We start from the raw sequence: 19,891 nt of genomic DNA, 5'->3' as shown, positions 1-19,891 counted from the left end.
GCGATTGAACTAACAACACTTTATTTATCTCAACATTTCCACTGTACAGTGCACAGCCTGGGCTGTGAACTCCTAGAGCGGAAAGGGTAAGTCCAGGCATTTCCCAGGCTAGAACTCTCTTGACCACACCTTAGACAAAGGTAAGAAGCGGGTCAAATCCAATTGGTGTAGGCTGGCACACAGCAGGTGCTCTGTGATTGGATGGAATGACAGAAAGAGGCAGGGTCTCTGGGCACCCCCCTACTCCAGGCCCTTCTTCCTGGCGGCTTGAGGCTCCAGCAGCTGGATGGGTCCCAGGACGATGTCGACCTTTTCCTGGTAAGAACTCACAGCTCTTTTGGATCGTACCACGCAGCCCTGGTAGCACCGTGAGGAGTAGTCGTAGGCCCTGCATACCACCATCTTACAGCGCAGGTAAACAGACGGGAAGCGGTTCAGGAAGTGGAAGGAACGGAACCTGAAGCGCACGATGTGGGGTGACGGCACAGAGTAGGTTTGGTAGGTTTCATCCCTCACGCACCTGCAATGGAAGAAGAGTGGCCGTTGGCTCTCTGCGAGGTCCTTCCTGTGTGGGTCACTCAGGGGCTCCAGGTGAGGGGGCCCTGGGCACACCCCGGTTGTACAACAGATCAGTGCCCGCTATGGGGTAGACTCTGAAAGCCACAAATGCCTCCAGCGTTCCCAGGTGGACAAGCACAGTTGGGTCAGGGTGATCCCACAATGACTGGGTGCTCAAGGACCTGGTGAGTCTGGGAGGCAGCCAGGACTAATGCCAAGAGACTGGAGTGGTGAGATGACTTTGCCTCTCTTCCTGGTCTCTGGGCCTCTTTGGTTGCTCTTGTGTCCCAGCATCTTCTTCCAGGCTCCTCTCTGCTGAGCCACCCCAGCCTGCACTTCCCACACGGCCGGCTGAACTCCTCCTCCCCTCTGGCCCCTCACTGTAGTGGGCGAGATAGCACCCACCCACCTGTGCTCACTGTGGTGGGCGAGATAGCACCCACCTGTGCTCACTAGGGTGGGATTTCCCGTGGTGTGACAGAAGGGGCAGGGAGAGTGCTGCCTAGGGGGCTGCTGTGACCTGGACCAACTCCATGGTCAGTGTGGGACCAGTTTCCACCAAGCCTGTCCACTGAACCAGCACACATTCGATCAGTGCTTACCAAAATGCTACTTTATGATGACAGTGGTGTTCCAGCTAGATGCAGAGATAATGACCTAGAACCCTTTACTCTATCACCATAACTTCTTCTGGGAGACAGCAGCTACTGAGATGCTGGGTCTATAGCATAAAGCCAAGAAATGCCAGGCACCCTGGCCAGGAGCTACAGAATGGGGAAAAGACTCATACACCCTGGCGTCCCAGGGACCCTTCAAGTCCAACCACCTCACCCGAGGGCTGCTCCAAGGAGGGCAGCCCAGGCTGGGCCCCATCAGAGCCCCACCTCAACACCACTGGTCTGCTCTCTGCCCCCTTGGGTCCAGTAGGAACCAGAGATCATGAGACTGCATTCCTGGGCAATGAAGGTCATAAGACCTCCTGTGGTGCATGCTCTGTGCCCAGACAGCATTCTCTGTACCCTTGCTGCAGTGTACACTCTGCCCAGCACCCCATCTTGTGCTCCAGTGCCCTCATGGTGTGGGCACCCCTAGTGCCTGCTGATGGGTGAGGGAACTGGCCCAGAGGGGTAACACAGTGAGACTTGGATTTTCTACCCTGGTTTCTTCCTTCATTTGAGTCCTTTTAACTCTAAAGCTAGGTTATGATCACTTGGTGTGTAATTCAGCTTAAGTTACTAACTCAATTTGCTGGATGACCACAGATTAGGGGTCCAATTCTCCAGCTACCATTCACTCCATGTGTTTGCTGGAGAGGACCCACAGACCACACTGCCCTGCTAATCAGCAGCATGGTCCCAGGACCTAGAAAGTTTCTCAAAAAGCAAGTCACAGGAGGGGGATACGCGCAGCAGGCGAGCTAGCTAAGCTTGAACATTTGGAACTTCAGTGAACCCCATGCTGCAGTTCTCAGGGGAAGGGTTAGCTGGGAAGGAAAGACAGCTCTTACCCACTCCGGATTAGGTCGTACGTCACGGATGAGAAGTTGTAGGTTGGTGATGCCTCACATGTGTCCACAAATAAGGACAGGGAGGCATCCGGATGGATGACTTGCGCCTGCAGGTAGAGATTCTGGTCCAGGTCCACATAGTAGGGGTGACTGTTCACGGGGTACTGGAAGGAGGAGGACGTGTAGAAGGAGACGTTCATGTTGAAGTTGCCATACTGGATCTCCTGGAGCTCGACGGTGTCATTGGTGATGTACATGCTGTTCACCCAGGTGTCCTGCAGCATCTTGCAGCTCATGTGGATGTGCAGGTCCTTCTTCCTCTTGATGATCCCACTGGAAACAACTGCACTGAGGAAGTTGGAGTAGATGATGGTGTCGTTGTCCACCTGGGAGAGGCCAGTGGGAGAGTGGGGTCAGGCAAACATCACTCACTAAGGGAACCTCATTGCCAATCAGGATAGCACAAGAGGACGTGGACCCCACCAGACCCCAAGACCCTCCTGCAACCACACAGGGTGGGATGATCCGTGGTTGCTAGGACCCAGCTGGGTGTATGGCTTAAGAGCTTCTCCTTCCCCTCTCCCCTGTGCCCTCTACCAGGGAATGGGACCAGTATGGGCCAGCTGGAGGAACTTTTATGGAAAATGGGTGTTCTATATGGCCGTGGACCTGCCACTTGATGCACTGACTTTCATTCTGCACTAACAGTCTTTCTGGCTGGCTACATCCTCATTGTTGTTAGGGATTCTAGGAGAGACATTCCCACACATGTGTGTATAGGGGTGGGGGGCAGGGATGGAGGATTCGGTAGTCACTGTTTGTTGCTTTGATTGTGACTGATTGGTAGCTGTGGCAGCTCAGCATCTGAAGCCACCAGAGCCGGAAGCCATGGAGATTCACAGTTGTACCTGCAGTAGGTCTTGATGCCGGGATGGGGCCTTCCCCAGCTTACGTGGCCACACAGAAGCAATTCCCGCACATTCCCGTGTCCATTGCAGTGGAACCATTTGCTACTGGACTTTTTGCCAAGCAGCCAATTCTTGGCCCCCTCTCCTTCCAATGTGTCCATCACCACTTTAGAGAGGCCTTCCAAGGCTGCAGGACTGAGCTCCTGCCTCACCATAAGGCTAAGCATGATGCGACCAGCAGTGTCACTGGTATCTCAAAGAGTTCAGGGAGTGAACAAAGCTACAGGGGCGAGGGCCTGGCAGAAGGACTACACAGAATGGAGGACAAGCCTGGAATAATCCTGCTGGAGAAAGGATGCAGATGGACAAGGCCCCCCGAAGCAACAAGACTCCAAAGAGGGGTGTCAGCTGGGACACGGTTAGAATCATCCCCCTCCCAGATGCTACGATGCCCAGAAGCAAACTTCTCCCAGCCAGGCAATGTACAAGTCCAGCATACACTGATGCTTGTGTCGGATGGGTGATGAAATAGCATTGCAAGAAACAAAAGTCCTGGGCCCGGCACAGTAGCCTAGTGGCTAAGGTCCTTGCTTTGCATGCGCTAGGATCCCATATGGGTGCGAGTTCTAATCCCGGCAGCCCCGCTCCCCATTCAGCTCCTTGCTTGTGGCCTGGGAAGGCAGTCAAGGATGGCCCAAAGCCTTGGGACCCTGCACCCACAGGACTCTGGCTTCAGATCAGTGCAGCTCCAGCCACTGCAGCCACTTGGGGAGTAAGTGAATCAATGGATGGGAGATCTTCCTCTCTGTCTTCCTCTTTGTATATCTGACTTTCCAATAAAATAAAACAAATATTTTTTAAAGTCCTAAAGGACATTATGATTAAAGAGACAGAGAAAGAAGAAGAAAGAGAGAGAGAAAAAAGAAAAAGGAAAAAGGAAAAGAAAGAAAAAGAAAAAAGGAAAAGAAAAATAAAGCAAAAGAGAAGCCTGGCATGCTAGTTATGAACACTGCCAAGGGCAGAGCTGCATTCCTCGCTGTCTGGGTGAGTGAACCAAGGCTCCTTCTGAGGCTGGCACCTGGTCAACCCAAACACAACTATTCCTCAGGATGGAATGTGTTGGGGGAGGGAGCGAGCTTCTGCAGCTTCCTGCACTTGCAGAGCTCTGAGAGTGTCCTTTCCCAAAACTTGAGAAAAGTGAAACCTCTACAGGAGACGCAAGGGCCTCGGTGCTCCTGACTACCACCCTCATCTCTCTGACCATCAGCTTCCCAGGCTGGACCGGGGCCCCGGGTCAAGGTCAGCCCGGCCTCCTGGGGTGTGCAACAGCCTACACAGAGGGCCAAGGTCTGGGGAGGAACTCTGGTGGTGGACTCAACAGTTTCCTTGTCCTTGGAGGAGCAGTTCTGCTTCTGGCTCTGAACTCTAAGAAATGTTTTCGGCTTTATAAACCAAGTAACTTTCATCACCTTCTTACTCTTTATAAGTCAAGTTCAAGTGCCTTCAGTTAGAGTCTGTACAAGAACAAGGACATTCTCTGCTGTGTTTTGTGGTCAAGCTCAAGCTCAATTCTGACTCTGTTCCAAGCCGTGAGCATGCAATGCAATTCCCGTCTTAACCAGAGCAATTCTGGTTCTGGATGAATGCTCGTTCCCAGGCATCTGCAGGCTGGGTTGCAGGGAATCTTGCAGGGGCTGACCCACACAGGCTGGGCCTGGGGTCCCTGTCCTTCTCAGGAAAGCTCACTCTCCTATCCTGGCTTTGCAGTTTGTGAATATGTGGTCTTGGGCAGGTGGCTCACCTTTCCAAGCTTGCGTTTGTTTGTAATAAAAAGGGAACAGATCTGTGCAAAGACTTGCAGAGACCCAAGAGTGTCAGCTCAGTGCTGGCACAGCTGTTAGCTGCTGCTCACACCATTATGAAGTCTGAGGCTCTGGCCCAGGAGCACTCAGAGTTGCGGAAATGAGTGAAACACTGGCCCTGCTCCTCAAGATGCTTCCTTTGGTGGGCAATGTGGGTGTTCACATAAGCAGAGAAAGGAGACCACAGTGCATGCTGCCCACGTCCAGTGAAGGCAGAGGAGGCAGGACAGCTGCATGGTTTGGCTGTTCCCCGCACCAGGGTCACTCAGATGTCAGTGACCATAGGACACATGAGTGGAACAGGGAGCAACATGATCCCAGACTGACTCCCATTGATTCAGTTCATGATCAGCCAGCAAATGGAAGATCTCTCAATCTCTATCTCGCTCTGCCCACCCCCCATCTCCCACCCATCTCTCTCTCACTTTCAAAATAAACAAATGAATCTTAAAAACAAATCCACCCAGACAGTTGGTCACCCGAGGTGGTGACAGTTCACAGTGGTCAGTGCACAGGACGATTTACCATGCTCCCCAAAAACTTAAACCTGAGGACCTTCCCTGTGCACTGGCCTCCTCCGGGGCTGAGCAACATGCTTGCACAGACGTATTCATGTCAAAGTTACAAACGATGGCTTAGTGGTGCTCCTCTCCTCACCTTCCCTAATGATGAAGCAGAAACGCTTCAAACTCCACAGAATCAGAACTACACCAGGGGCTGTTTATGCCTTCACTGATGCGGGGGGCAGCCTGTGAGTGTCCTCGCTGCTGGACCCAGCCAGATGAGTTCAGTCTGCTCAGCTTCCTTCTGCTCCCTCCTATTGAAATGCCACATCACGGTGTCCAAGACTTGTATCCTGATGACACCAGCATCGTAACTTGAACCCCAGAGGCCTGGGCCACTGTAAGGAAGTCTGGCAGCTAGGAAACAGAGTAGGAAGACCCTGGCTTACCTGCTTGATGGTGCCACAACCAGTGTAGGGAATCGTGAAGATGACCTGGCTTGCCGTGATCTCACGCCGACACTGGTAGCTCACGTTCTGGGCAGCTATGTTAAGGTCCCAGGCAGAGTAACCCAGGGATTGGAGGTAGGATATGCTCACGCTGGCTTGCATGTGATTGTTCAGACAAAGCAGGCCTGATGGACAAGAGCAGAAAGTGTATTTAGTGCCCCCAAGCCATGCAAATCCTGCTGGGAGCTCCTCCCACCTAAAGATGCTTGCATGAAGATGGCTGAATGGGATGACCAGCAGGTGGGATGGATGCAGAGGCTCTACCTTGCTGCCACTCTGCCACCATAGCTCAGGGCAGCCCCAGCCTCATGCAAGCCCAGCTGGGGAACACATGGAGTTTCTCTGATGTAGATGTTAAATAATGGGAATGCTTCGACAAGGTAATGTTTATTAGTAAAATACAGGAACTCTGTCACAAATTATGAAAGAGGTCATGAAATAAGGTCACCTAGCTATGGGGCATGTCAGTTCCTCAAATCCTGACTATGTGAGAGTTTGGATGTCACCCTGCCCAGCCCTTGATTGATCTATGCTCAGTCCACATGACAGCTCAAACAGTGCCCATGGCATCTGCTGGGAGAGGCTGAGGAGTCTGCCCTGCCTGCCTTCAGATAGAAGCCAAGCATCTTGGGTCTCAGGACATGGCCAGTGTCTGTATTCTGCAAAGTCCACAGGGCTTCAAGCCAGTTGGTCAACTCTGCCTGTGACAGTATTCTAATTAGTTGACAAGAGCACCGTCCTGTGTTGTCTATTGGTTCTTTGCTGACCACACTGAGGCTGAGGTACTGTCCGTCAGCTGGTCTTTGGCCCCTCCCTGTGCAGCCAGTGAATGAGGGCACACTGTTCCAGGTCCCTTTCAGCAGGTGATCCAACATGGCCACTCTACTTTCTTATTCCCCAGCCTCAAGCAGACCAAGCATCAGGACACTCAACGACATCGCCACTGTGACCCATGCCTCCCCTCGGGGGACTCACTGGTGCTTTCATTAGAGCGGGTGGAGTAAAACTCCACCTGGAACCCTCTCCTGGTGACACTGCCATCGCTGATGAAACGAATGGACAGGAAGTTTGAGGATGAGGTGAAGGAGCCCCGGACCCCGTCGCAGACACGAGCGATGAGAGGGGAACTGCGGTGGGGGCCATCAAAGACTTCGATGTAATCATGCCTACAGCCACTTTCCAGCCTGCAAAACAGAACAGGCAGTCTTGGCTTCATGCAACCAAACTCTTCCCCTAGAGTTTCATCAAGTGTTAGTCCTTGTATTATAATCCCAAGGAAATCAAAAGAGCATGTCCTTTGTGAAAATCCCCAGGTGGACAACTAAGACAGAGACTACTAGGGCCACTGCAAACACAAACCAAGAGAAGAGATGGTTTTGTTCAGCGATGAAATCATGGCACCACCCACCTCACTCCTTGTCCAGGCCGCTAGAAAACCCAGGAGTCTCTTTGTGGTCAGCGTGGCCACCAGCCCATTTTGCTTTTGGTGATGTTTCCCTTACTTAGAGTGATGATTTCCACTTGTAACTAGAGGAGGAGAAGCCTGACCCCATCAGTAGCCATCCTCTCCCATCCATGGGCATCCTCTGCTTGATCAGAAATCACCCCAGTGATGGAAGCAGGTCATCCAGACAGCTGCCCCTCCCACCTCTTCCGCTTTGCAGGGGAAGGTGCATGGTCCCCGAGGTAAGCTGCTCTGCACTTGCGCACTTACTGGACATCGCTGAAGGTCACAGTCACTTGGTAGTTGTTTGGAACCTCAATATCCCACACACATCTAGCATTGTTTGGATAGTTCGCAGGATAGAAGGGGCTGGAAAAGCGCCCTGAGGATTGGGACAGGAGGCCTCCACAGGAATAACCTGCTGTCAGGACAAAACAGATGTTACTTAGCTCACAACAATGGCAATTCCCAAGGCACAAGGCCAGTCAGGGGTGGCCTGGACCTGGACCACCCACAGAGGGTCAGGGACACTGTGTGTACAGGAGCAAGTTCTTGTCACTCTGGCCACCCGTCTACATCACCAGTGATACAGAGGGACAACAACGAGGTCCCCTGATATCTCTGCCACGGACTTAGCTCTGACTCAGAACTTACTATGTGAGGTGGGCTGAGAGTATAAGAAGAAATTGCTTGCAAAGAAAAGATCAGAGTTAGTTTCCTTGCATTCTCAACACCAGTGAAGGAGAGATGGCAGGAGCTCCCAGGTCAAGGATGTTCGGTTGTAAGGATGCATGCTCACAGGGGCAGTGACAGGAACTGAACGAACAGGGTCAGCTGTGGACACACCCAGGACAGAGTTCTCTGCAGACATCACAGTATCCCAACAAGTCCATTTGGCTCTTTTTGGTGACACATTCATGGAACTGTCAAGATCTGGCTGGTCCCTTGCCATATGGTGCTTAATTCCCTGTGTTCCCACACCTGTAATTCCTAAAGTCCATGATCTCAGACCTAAGAACAAGGTCATGTGGGATAAAAGGGCTCCTATCCTGGACATGTGATGGGGACCTTCCTAAGGACCTGCACAGGATCCCATTGAACAACGTGTCCAACCTCAAAGACTCATCTTTCAGAGACCCATCCTCCCACCCACAAAACCACCAACAATGTCAATGAGAGCACAATGGCAGACTCATCCTGTCCTTCATAGCCATATAGAAATGGGGGAGTACTCCCTTCTCGTGGTATAATCTATGATGACAGTAGGCGATGCTGACGTAAAGGCAACAGGGAGAAAACAAGAATTAGATTAAAAGGGAACACCCAAGATCTACAGCTCTCTGAATCAGGTTGGTATATCAATAGCAGAACCTACATAGGTACTGCTCATTCCTCTGGTGTCTGTTAGTAGCCTGAGCTCAAGGTTCAACCATGGCACAAAGGGCCTGCTGGATGCAATGACCCCACCAATCTTTGCCATTTGCAACATTCTCTACCCAGACATAACAACTCTGCATGCTCTGTTTGTTCATTATGTACTGACTGACCCTAGGAAAATCATCACAGAAAACCATTACATATGTCACCAGTCAGAGAGGGGAGGGTAGCATCAACTTATTGTGCAACAAAAGATGCCAAATATCCCTTCCCTTCTTCTGTCACCTGTCACTATCTGCCACTTGTAGCATTTGAGGTTGAAAGAGTAGGAGAATTGTAGAGAAGGACAGGGCATACTCACTGGATGCAGATGTTGTCGTGGTTGGGGGACCTGTCACATAAAGAACATGAGACATTAGCATGCAGTTGTCCACTTGGGAAACATGCTGTATGAGTCTGCCTCATTCACCTTCACCAATGATGGCCCTAATGCCCCACTACACAGGCATTTGCAACATTCTCTATCCAGACATAACAACTCTGCATGCTCTGTTTGTTCATTATGTACTGACTGATCCTAGGAAAATCATCACAGAAAACCATTACATATGTCACCAGTCAGAGAGGGGAGGGTAGCATCAACCTACTGTTCAACAAAAATTGCCAAATATCCCTTCCCTTCTTCTGTCACCTGTCACTATCTGCCACCTGTAGCATTTGAGTCTGGAAGAGCAGGAGAATTGTAGAGAAGGACAGGGCATACTCACTTGGTGGAGATGTGGTGCCTGTCACATAAAGAAGAACATGAGACATTAGCATGCAGCTGCCCACCTGGGAAACATGCTGTACGAGTCTGCCTTATTCACCTTCACCAATGATGGCCCTCATGCCCCATTACACAGATGCCCCACGTGCTCACTCCAGTCCTTTCATCTCAAAGGCATCATTGCCTTGCACATGCCCACCACAACTGGCACTTCAGTGCTGCCTCCACCCATATGTCCTCCATTGCAATGATATCATCACCTTTGCAGGGACACCCAGAGGAGAGCAGGAAACTGCTCAAGACAACAGCCTCTTTGCAGGCTAGCCTACGTTCCATGTGGACCCTAGAGAAACACTAGGTCATTGGGCTCCATCACGGACCCTGTCTCTCTCCCAGGGCACCTCCTCCTACCTGTCATCCCTGCATCCTTTCCCACTCCCCTCTCCCAGTTCCCAGGAATCCTAAGGGCATGATGGACATGGGCAGCTTTCCTCTGTGGGGCTGCAGTAGCAGCCAGGGTGGGAGCCACCAAAGGAGATGAGATACTGCCAGAGCACAGCACCCATGGGGCTAGACCCCAACAAGGAGGCTGGGACAAAGCTGGTACTACATGCAGAACTCCTCCATAACCGGAGAGCTTAGCACATCCCTGGTGAACAAGTTAACTCCAAGAAAATGTTAGCCTCAGCACTGGACACAGTGCACCAGCTGACCTGACTGTGCTTCCAATCTATACAATCCAACACTGATATCGTGGTATGTGGTCGTGGGCCAAACCCAGAACCACAAGAATCACGAGGTGTGGACCAAGGACGGCAGTGAGAATGTGGCCAGCAATTGGTGCACTGAGAGTAGTTAGTTACATGGATTCTCACGTTCATGGGCCATGATGGAACCACTTCACAGACAGGCAGTCAACAACGAGGGACCCACCTGAGCAGATAACACCTGCATCCTCCCCGTGTCCGCAGTTGTGGGACAGCCAGCCACGGTGCCCACAATCCCATAGGTACGACTCCTGCCCTGAGCAGGACACATCATCCAGCACAATTGGTCCTGTGCCCTGGCCGAAGCGGGCATTTCCAGGGGCAGATATAGCATAGCCACAGCCCAGCTGCCTGCAGACCACGTTGCCATCGTTGATGTCCCAGCTGTCATCACACACGGTGCCCCAGGAGCCCTGGTACAGGACCTCCACACGACCTTGGCACTGGTCCCCTCCATTCACCAGCCTCAGGGCCAAAGGAGTCTCTACAGGGAACACAGACAGGTCTCATTGGAAGCTGTTTGCTAACAACAAGATGAGCCTCTATGATTCATGAATGGCCAAACCACTTCCCAGGAGTCAGGTCCCTCATGCAGGGCAACATCCACACAGACAGACACACAGAAAGTCACTTCCTGCTTCTCCGCCACACTGGAGACTCCTGCTCACAAGGAGTGCAACACTGAGGTTCCATGGAGACCACGTTGCCCTCCATCTCTCTGAGCCCACAACGTTCTCTTCTCACCTACAACACCTTAGCCATCCACCCACTGTCAGTGTGCTACCTGGCTCATCGCAACTATTGCCCACCCAACATCCGCACAGAAGACAAGGGCAGTGGAGGAGCCACCCACAGGAGACTCCCTGCCCTCCTCCAGACATGCCCTCGGCCTCTTCTCCAAGCAGACAGCGCCCTGAACATCTGAGCGTATTTGAAGGGGCAAAAGACAGAGAAATCATGCCTGAACTAACGCTGACTCCAACAGAGGGTCAGAGGGTGTGCACCACAATCAGCAAGGTCATGTCCACCTTCAATACCAAAAGGTCAATGCCCACTGACATTTCTCTCAGCTTGCAAGAGTTGTCGATGATCAGGAAACCAGATTAGGTGATGCAGAATAAGGTGAGAAAGTCAGAAAAGCCAGAAGAGATGGATCACTTAAAGGCCACACAATGCACATGACCCAGCCAACACAGGCAATGGCATAGCTGGGCAGAGACCAGGTAAACTCCAGGGGAACACCCCGCAGAGCAGCAATCCCACAGGCAGACAGGGTGCAGAGTTCTGCAGGTGGAGGGCACATTCAGGTGCACTGAGGACCTCCTAGGGTCACAAGGACAAACCAACCACCAGAGCAAGAAGGCATTGGGAAGCAGCCAGAGACTCCTTACGGCCTTAGAGTGAGTGGAGAGCCCTCCAGTGGAGCTACTCAACACCCACCTCACAGCCACCATCTGTCTGTCTAAGGGCTTCTAGAAACAGCTTCCATGCATACAATCAGCTGGCACAGTGACATCATCACACACAGGGGCCCTGATGCAGGACCTGCCCTGGGCCCTGAACCCACTCACATCCACTCACGACTCTCACTTCCACACTTGATATGTCCACTGGAGGAAAACAAAGGACACATCACCATTCCTGTCTTGAAGTGAAGGTCTCAAGCACATTGTGTTCATCAGCACATTACTGGTATCCAACCTGTTATGCCCTGTCACCCTTTGATACTTGTCCACATCTCTCTTCATTCTGGCGACAGGAACAAGGACACCACGTCCTCCCAGGTCAGGATGCTAGGCTAGTGAAAGCACACATGATCTTGAGGCTGTGACAGGAGCTGGATCGGCAGGAACAGCCATGTGCACACCCAGCACAGAGCTCTGTACACACATCACAGCACCTGTGCACTCTGCCTATGGGAGGAACCGTGGGGACAGCCGTAGGGGACTGTCCAGGTCTGGCAGAGTCCCAGGTCAGCCTTGGCAAATCACAGCCTGTTCCCTATTCCTGTAAGCCCTCAATCCACAGCCTCATAGGTAAGAAAAAGCCCACGTGTGATCACTGAGGTTTCCCATCCTGGACCTGTGATGGGGACCTTGCCTGAGCACCTGCACAGGTTCACACTGAACAAGGTCACCAGCCTCAAGGACCTGTCTTCAGAGGCCCATGCTCTCACCCACCCAAAGAGCAGCAATGTGAATGAGGGCCCACTGGGGGCCTCATCCTCTCATCAGCAAGCCTGGCATTCCTTCATGTTGACACAGTGATTCCTGGCAAGGCGGGACACTCACCTGTTGTGGTAAAATCTGTGGATGTTGTCGTGGAAGGCCACGTTGCTGTAAAGGCAATAGGGAGAAAGGTAAGAGTTAGAGCTGAAGGCAAAGAGCCAAGATGGATCTCTCTGGATCAGGCAGATGTCTCAACAGTGGTACCTTCGCAGGTCCTGCCCCTTCCTCCCGGTGTCTGTTAGCAGCCTGAGCTCACAAGTATGGCCATGGCATTGGACATAGCCTCTGCTGGACACTCCTAGGTCCTCAAGTCCTGGATATTTAGAATATTCTCTGCCATGACATCACATCTTGTCTGCACTTTCCAAAATACTTCTACATTGATTATCCCATAGAACACTACCGACCAACACACTAGGGATCAAAGTATTGGGAAATGCCTGAGTTAATGTTAGGAATGTGACATTGAATGATGGCTCACCACAGGATGCCAAATATCCCTTCCCTTCTTCTGTCACCTGTCACTATCTGCCACTTGTAGAATCATATGAGGCCTTGCAGTATTTGAGTCTGAAAGAGTAGGAGAATTGTAGAGAAGGAAGGGCATACTCACTTGGTGCAGATGTTGTCGTGGTTGGGGGACCTGTCACATAAAGAAGAACATGAGACATTAGCATGCAGTTGTCCACCTGGGAAACATGCTGTACGAGTCTGCCTCATTCACCTTCACCAATGATGGCCCTCATGCCCCACTACACAGGTGCCCCACGTGCTCACTCCAGTCCTTTCATCTCAAAGGCATCTTTGCCTTGCACATGCCCGCCACAGCTGGCACTTCAGTGCTGCCTCCACCCATATGTCCTCCATTGCAATGATATCATCACCTTTGCAGGGACACCCAGAGGGCGAGCAGGAAGCTGCTCAAGACAACAGCCTCGTTCTGGGCCAGCCTACGTTCCATGTGGACCCTAGAGAAACACTAGGTCATGGGGCTCCATCACGGACCCTGTCTCTCTCCCAGGGCACCTCCTCCTACCTGTCATCCCTGCATCCTTTCCCACTCCCCTCTCCCAGTTCCCAGGAATCCTAAGGGCATGATGGACATGGCAGCTTTCCTCTGTGGGGCTGCAGTAGCAGCCAGGGTGGGAGCCACCAAAGGAGATGAGATACTGCCAGAGCACAGCACCCATGGGGCTAGACCCCAACAAGGAGGCTGGGACAAAGCTGGTACTACATGCAGAACTCCTCCATAACCGGAGAGCTTAGCACATCCCTGGTGAACAAGTTAACTCCAAGAAAATGTTAGCCTCAGCACTGGACACAGTGCACCAGCTGACCTGACTGTGCTTCCAATCTACACAATCCAACACTGATATCGTGGTATGTGGTCGTGGGCCAAACCCAGAACCACAAGAATCACGAGGTGTGGACCAAGGAGGCAGTGAGAATGTGGCCAGCAAATGGTGCACTGAGAGTAGTTAGTTACATGGATTCTCACGTTCATGGGCCATGACGGAACCACTTCACAGACAGGCAGTCAACAACGAGGGACCCACCTGAGCAGATAACACCTGCATCCTCCCCGTGTCCGCAGTTGTGGATGAGCCAGCCATTGTGCCCGCAGTCCCATAGGTACGACTCCTGCCCTGAGCAGGACACGTCATCCAGCACAATTGGTCCTGTGCCCTGGCCGAAGCGGGCATTTCCAGGGGCAGACATAGCATAGCCACAGCCCAGCTGCCTGCAGACCACGTTGCCATCATAGATGTCCCAGCTGTCATCACACACGGTGCCCCAGGAGCCCTGGTACAGGACCTCCACACGACCTTGGCACTGGTCCCCTCCATTCACCAGCCTCAGGGCCAAATCAGTCTCTACAGGGAACACAGACAGGTCTCATTGGAAGCTGTTTGCCAACAACAAGTTGAGCCTCTATGATTCATGAATGGCCAAACCACTTCCCAGGAGTCAGGTCCCTCATGCAGGGCAACATCCACACAGACAGACAGACAGAAAGTCACTTCCTGCTTCTCCGCCACACTGGAGACTCCTGCTCACAAGGAGTGCAACACTGAGGTTCCATGGAGACCACATTGCCCCTCCATCTCTCTGAGCCCACAACGTTCTCTTCTCACCTACAACACCTTAGCCATCCACCCACTGTCAGTGTGCTACCTGGCTCATCGCAACTATTGCCCACCCAACATCCTCACAGGAGACAAGGGCAGTGGACGAGCCACCCACAGGAGACTCCCTGCCCTCCTCCAGACATGCCCTCGGCCTCTTCTCCAAGCAGACAGCGCCCTGAACATCTGAGCGTATTTGAAGGGGCAAAAGACAGAGAAATCATGCCTGAACTAACGCTGACTCCAACAGAGGGTCAGAGGGTGTGCACCACAATCAGCAAGGTCATGTCCACCTTCAATACCAAAAGGCCAATGCCCACTGACATTTCTCTCAGCTTGCAAGAGTTATCGATGACCAGGAAACCAGATTAGGTGATGCAGAATAAGGTGAGAAAGTCAGAAAAGCCAGAAGAGATGGATCACTTAAAGGCCACACAATGCACATGACCCAGCCAACACAGGCAATGGCATAGCTGGGCAGAGACCAGGTAAACTCCAGGGGAACACCCCGCAGAGCAGCAATCCCACAGGCAGACAGGGTGCAGAGTTCTGCAGGTGGAGGGCACATTCAGGTGCACTGAGGACCTCCTAGGGTCACAAGGACAAACCAACCACCAGAGCAAGAAGGCATTGGGAAGCAGCCAGAGACTCCTTACGGCCTTAGAGTGAGTGGAGAGCCCTCCAGTGGAGCTACTCAACACCCACCTCACAGCCACCATCTGTCTGTCTAAGGGCTTCTAGAAACAGCTTCCATGCATACAATCAGCTGGCACAGTGACATCATCACACACAGGGGCCCTGATGCAGGACCTGCCCTGGGCCCTGAACCCACTCACATCCACTCACGACTCTCACTTCCACACTTGATATGTCCACTGGAGGAAAACAAAGGACACATCACCATTCCTGTCTTGAAGTGAAGGTTTCAAGCACATTGTGTTCATCAGGACATTACTGGTATCCAACCTGTTATGCCCTGTCACCCTTTGATACTTGTCCACATCTCTCTTCATTCCGGCGACAGGAGCAAGGACACCACGTCCTCCCAGGTCAGGATGCTAGGCTAGTGAAAGCACACATGATCTTGAGGCTGTGACAGGAGCTGGATCGGCAGGAACAGCCATGTGCACACCCAGCACAGAGCTCTGTACACACATCACAGCACCTGTGCACTCTGACTATGGGAGGAACCGTGGGGACAGCCGTAGGGGACTGTCCAGGTCTGGCAGAGTCCCAGGTCAGCCTTGGCAAATCACAGCCTGTTCCCTATTCCTGTAAGCCCTCAATCCACAGCCTCATAGGTAAGAAAAAGCCCACGTGTGATCACTGAGGTTTCCCATCCTGGACCTGTGATGGGGACCTTGCCTGAGCACCTGCACAGGTTCACACTGAACAAGGTCACCAGCCTCAAGGACCTGTCTTCAGAGGCCCATGCTCTCACCCACCCAAAGAGCAGCAATGTGAATGAGGGCCCACTGGGGGCCTCATCCTCTCATCAGCAAGCCTGGCATTCCTTCATGTTGACACAGTGATTCCTGGCAAGGCGGGACACTCACCTGTTGTGGTAAAATGTGTGGATGTTGTCGTGGAAGGCCACGTTGCTGTAAAGGCAACAGGGAGAAAGGTAAGAGTTAGAGCTGAAGGCAAAGAGCCAAGATGGATCTCTCTGGATCAGGCAGATGTCTCAACAGTGGTTCCTTAGCAGGTCCTGCCCCTTCCTCCCGGTGTCTGTTAGCAGCCTGAGCTCACAAGTATGGCCATGGCATTGGACATAGCCTCTGCTGGACACTCCTAGGTCCTCAAGTCCTGGATATTTAGAATATTCTCTGCCATGACATCACATCTTGTCTGAACTTTCCAAAATACTTGTACACTGATATCCCATAGAACACTACCGACCAACACACTAGGGATCAAAGTATTGGGAAATGCCTGAGTTAATGTTAGGAAGAGTGACATTGAATGATGGCTCACCACAGGATGCCAAATATCCCTTCCCTTCTTCTGTCACCTGTCACTATCTGCCACTTGTAGAATCATATGAGGCCTTGCAGTATTTGAGTCTGAAAGAGTAGGAGAATTGTAGAGAAGGAAGGGCATACTCACTTGGTGCAGATGTCGTCGTGGTTGGGGGACCTGTCACATAAAGAAGAACATGAGACATTAGCATGCAGTTGTCCACCTGGGAAACATGCTGTACGAGTCTGCCTCATTCACCTTCACCAATGATGGCCCTCATGCCCCACTACACAGGTGCCCCACGTGCTCACTCCAGTCCTTTCATCTCAAAGGCATCTTTGCCTTGCACATGCCCGCCACAGCTGGCACTTCAGTGCTGCCTCCACCCATATGTCCTCCATTGCAATGATATCATCACCTTTGCAGGGACACCCAGGGGACGAGCAGGAAGCTGCTCAAGACATCAGCCTCGTTCTGGGCCAGCCTACGTTCCATGTGGACCCTAGAGAAACACTAGGTCATTGGGCTCCATCACGGACCCTGTCTCTCTCCCAGGGCACCTCCTCCTACCTGTCATCCCTGCATCCTTTCCCACTCCCCTCTCCCAGTTCCCAGGAATCCTAAGGGCATGATGGACATGGGCAGCTTTCCTCTGTGGGGCTGCAGTAGCAGCCAGGGTGGGAGCCACCAAAGGAGATGAGATACTGCCAGAGCACAGCACCCATGGGGCTAGACCCCAACAAGGAGGCTGGGACAAAGCTGGTACTACATGCAGAACTCCTCCATAATCGGAGAGCTTAGCACATCCCTGGTGAACAAGTTAACTCCAAGAAAATGTTAGCCTCAGCACTGGACACAGTGCACCAGCTGACCTGACTGTGCTTCCAATCTACACAATCCAACACTGATATCGTGGTATGTGGTCGTGGGCCAAACCCAGAACCACAAGAATCACTAGGTGTGGACCAAGGACGGCAGTGAGAATGTGGCCAGCAATTGGTGCACTGAGAGTAGTTAGTTACATGGATTCTCACGTTCATGGGCCATGATGGAACCACTTCACAGACAGGCAGTCAACAACGAGGGACCCACCTGAGCAGATAACACCTGCATCCTCCCCGTGTCCGCAGTTGTGGTTGAGCCAGCCATTGTGCCCGCAGTCCCATAGGTACGACTCCTGCCCTGAGCAGGACACATCATCCAGCACAATTGGTCCTGTGCCCTGGCCGAAGCGGGCATTTCCAGGGGCAGACATAGCATAGCCACAGCCCAGCTGCCTGCAGACCACGTTGCCATCATAGATGTCCCAGCTGTCATCACACACGGTGCCCCAGGAGCCCTGGTACAGGACCTCCACACGACCTTGGCACTGGTCCCCTCCATTCACCAGCCTCAGGGCCAAAGGAGTCTCTACAGGGAACACAGACAGGTCTCATTGAGGCTGTTTGCCAACAAGTTGAGCCTCTATGATTCATGAATGGCCAAACCACTTCCCAGGAGTCAGGTCCCTCATGCAGTGCAACATCCACACAGACAGACACACAGAAAGTCACTTCCTGCTTCTCCGCCACACTGGAGACTCCTGCTCACAAGGAGTGCAACATTGAAGTTCCATGGAGACCACGTTGCCCTCCATCTCTCTGAGCCCACAACGTTCTCTTCTCACCTACAACACCTTAGCCATCCACCCACTGTCAGTGTGCTACCTGGCTCATCGCACCTACTGCCCACCCAACATCCTCACAGAAGACAAGGGCAGTGGAGGAGCCACCCACAGGAGACTCCCTGCCCTCCTCCAGACATGCCCTCGGCCTCTTCTCCAAGCAGACAGCGCCCTGAACATCTGAGCGTATTTGAAGGGGCAAAAGACAGAGAAATCATGCCTGAACTAATGCTGACTCCAACAGAGGGTCAGAGGGTGTGCACCACAATCAGCAAGGTCATGTCCACCTTCAATACCAAAAGGCCAATGCCCACTGACATTTCTCTCAGCTTGCAAGAGTTATCGATGATCAGGAAACCAGATTAGGTGATGCAGAATAAGGTGAGAAAGTCAGAAAAGCCAGAAGAGATGGATCACTTAAAGGCCACACAATGCACATGACCCAGCCAACACAGGCAATGGCATAGCTGGGCAGAGACCAGGTAAACTCCAGGGGAACACCCCGCAGAGCAGCAATCCCACAGGCAGACAGGGTGCAGAGTTCTGCAGGTGGAGGGCACATTCAGGTGCACTGAGGACCTCCTAGGGTCACAAGGACAAACCAACCACCAGAGCAAGAAGGCATTGGGAAGCAGCCAGAGACTCCTTACGGCCTTAGAGTGAGTGGAGAGCCCTCCAGTGGAGCTACTCAACACCCACCTCACAGCCACCATCTGTCTGTCTAAGGGCTTCTAGAAACAGCTTCCATGCATACAATCAGCTGGCACAGTGACATCATCACACACAGGGGCCCTGATGCAGGACCTGCCCTGGGCCCTGAACCCACTCACATCCACTCACGACTCTCACTTCCACACTTGATATGTCCACTGGAGGAAAACAAAGGACACATCACCATTCCTGTCTTGAAGTGAAGGTCTCAAGCACATTGTGTTCATCAGGACATTACTGGTATCCAACCTGTTATGCCCTGTCACCCTTTGATACTTGTCCACATCTCTCTTCATTCCGGCGACAGGAGCAAGGACACCACGTCCTCCCAGGTCAGGATGCTAGGCTAGTGAAAGCACACATGATCTTGAGGCTGTGACAGGAGCTGGATCGGCAGGAACAGCCATGTGCACACCCAGCACAGAGCTCTGTACACACATCACAGCACCTGTGCACTCTGACTATGGGAGGAACCGTGGGGACAGCCGTAGGGGACTGTCCAGGTCTGGCAGAGTCCCAGGTCAGCCTTGGCAAATCACAGCCTGTTCCCTATTCCTGTAAGCCCTCAATCCACAGCCTCATAGGTAAGAAAAAGCCCACGTGTGATCACTGAGGTTTCCCATCCTGGACCTGTGATGGGGACCTTGCCTGAGCACCTGCACAGGTTCACACTGAACAAGGTCACCAGCCTCAAGGACCTGTCTTCAGAGGCCCATGCTCTCACCCACCCAAAGAGCAGCAATGTGAATGAGGGCCCACTGGGGGCCTCATCCTGTCATCAGCAAGCCTGGCATTCCTTCATGTTGACACAGTGAGTCCTGGCAAGGCGGGACACTCACCTGTTGTGGTAAAATGTGTGGATGTTGTCGTGGAAGGCCACGTTGCTGTAAAGGCAACAGGGAGAAAGGTAAGAGTTAGAGCTGAAGGCAAAGAGCCAAGATGGATCTCTCTGGATCAGGCAGATGTCTCAACAGTGGTTCCTTCGCAGGTCCTGCCCCTTCCT

The 19,891-nt window shown here is 52.5% G+C and overlaps 1 protein-coding gene across 1 annotated transcript in view; it reads right to left on the bottom strand.

Moving 5' to 3' along the window:
* Positions 1–155: 155 nt before the first annotated feature.
* LOC121166358 (deleted in malignant brain tumors 1 protein-like) overlaps positions 156–19,891 on the bottom strand; it is a gene marked incomplete at its 5' end in the record, with an annotated part of 29,455 nt that continues 9,719 nt past the window's right edge. Inside the window, 14 exons of the mRNA XM_040995506.1 lie at positions 156–520; positions 2,066–2,451; positions 5,788–5,972; positions 6,823–7,031; positions 7,562–7,709; positions 8,663–8,683; positions 8,754–8,762; positions 10,017–10,040; positions 10,368–10,683; positions 11,726–11,811; positions 13,043–13,072; positions 13,986–14,303; positions 17,607–17,922; positions 18,961–19,046. Of these exons, the coding sequence (XP_040851440.1) occupies positions 241–520; positions 2,066–2,451; positions 5,788–5,972; positions 6,823–7,031; positions 7,562–7,709; positions 8,663–8,683; positions 8,754–8,762; positions 10,017–10,040; positions 10,368–10,683; positions 11,726–11,811; positions 13,043–13,072; positions 13,986–14,303; positions 17,607–17,922; positions 18,961–19,046 (2,414 nt within the window). The remainder of the gene's footprint in view (positions 521–2,065; positions 2,452–5,787; positions 5,973–6,822; positions 7,032–7,561; positions 7,710–8,662; positions 8,684–8,753; positions 8,763–10,016; positions 10,041–10,367; positions 10,684–11,725; positions 11,812–13,042; positions 13,073–13,985; positions 14,304–17,606; positions 17,923–18,960; positions 19,047–19,891) is intronic.

The sequence above is a fragment of the Ochotona curzoniae genome, unplaced genomic scaffold, assembly GCF_017591425.1.
Source record: "Ochotona curzoniae isolate NIBS_2020 unplaced genomic scaffold, NIBS_Ocur_1.0 patch136, whole genome shotgun sequence".
Lineage (NCBI taxonomy): Eukaryota > Metazoa > Chordata > Mammalia > Lagomorpha > Ochotonidae > Ochotona > Ochotona curzoniae.
The sequence above is the reverse complement of the archived record's forward strand: the minus strand, read 5'-3'. Positions and strand labels throughout refer to the sequence as shown.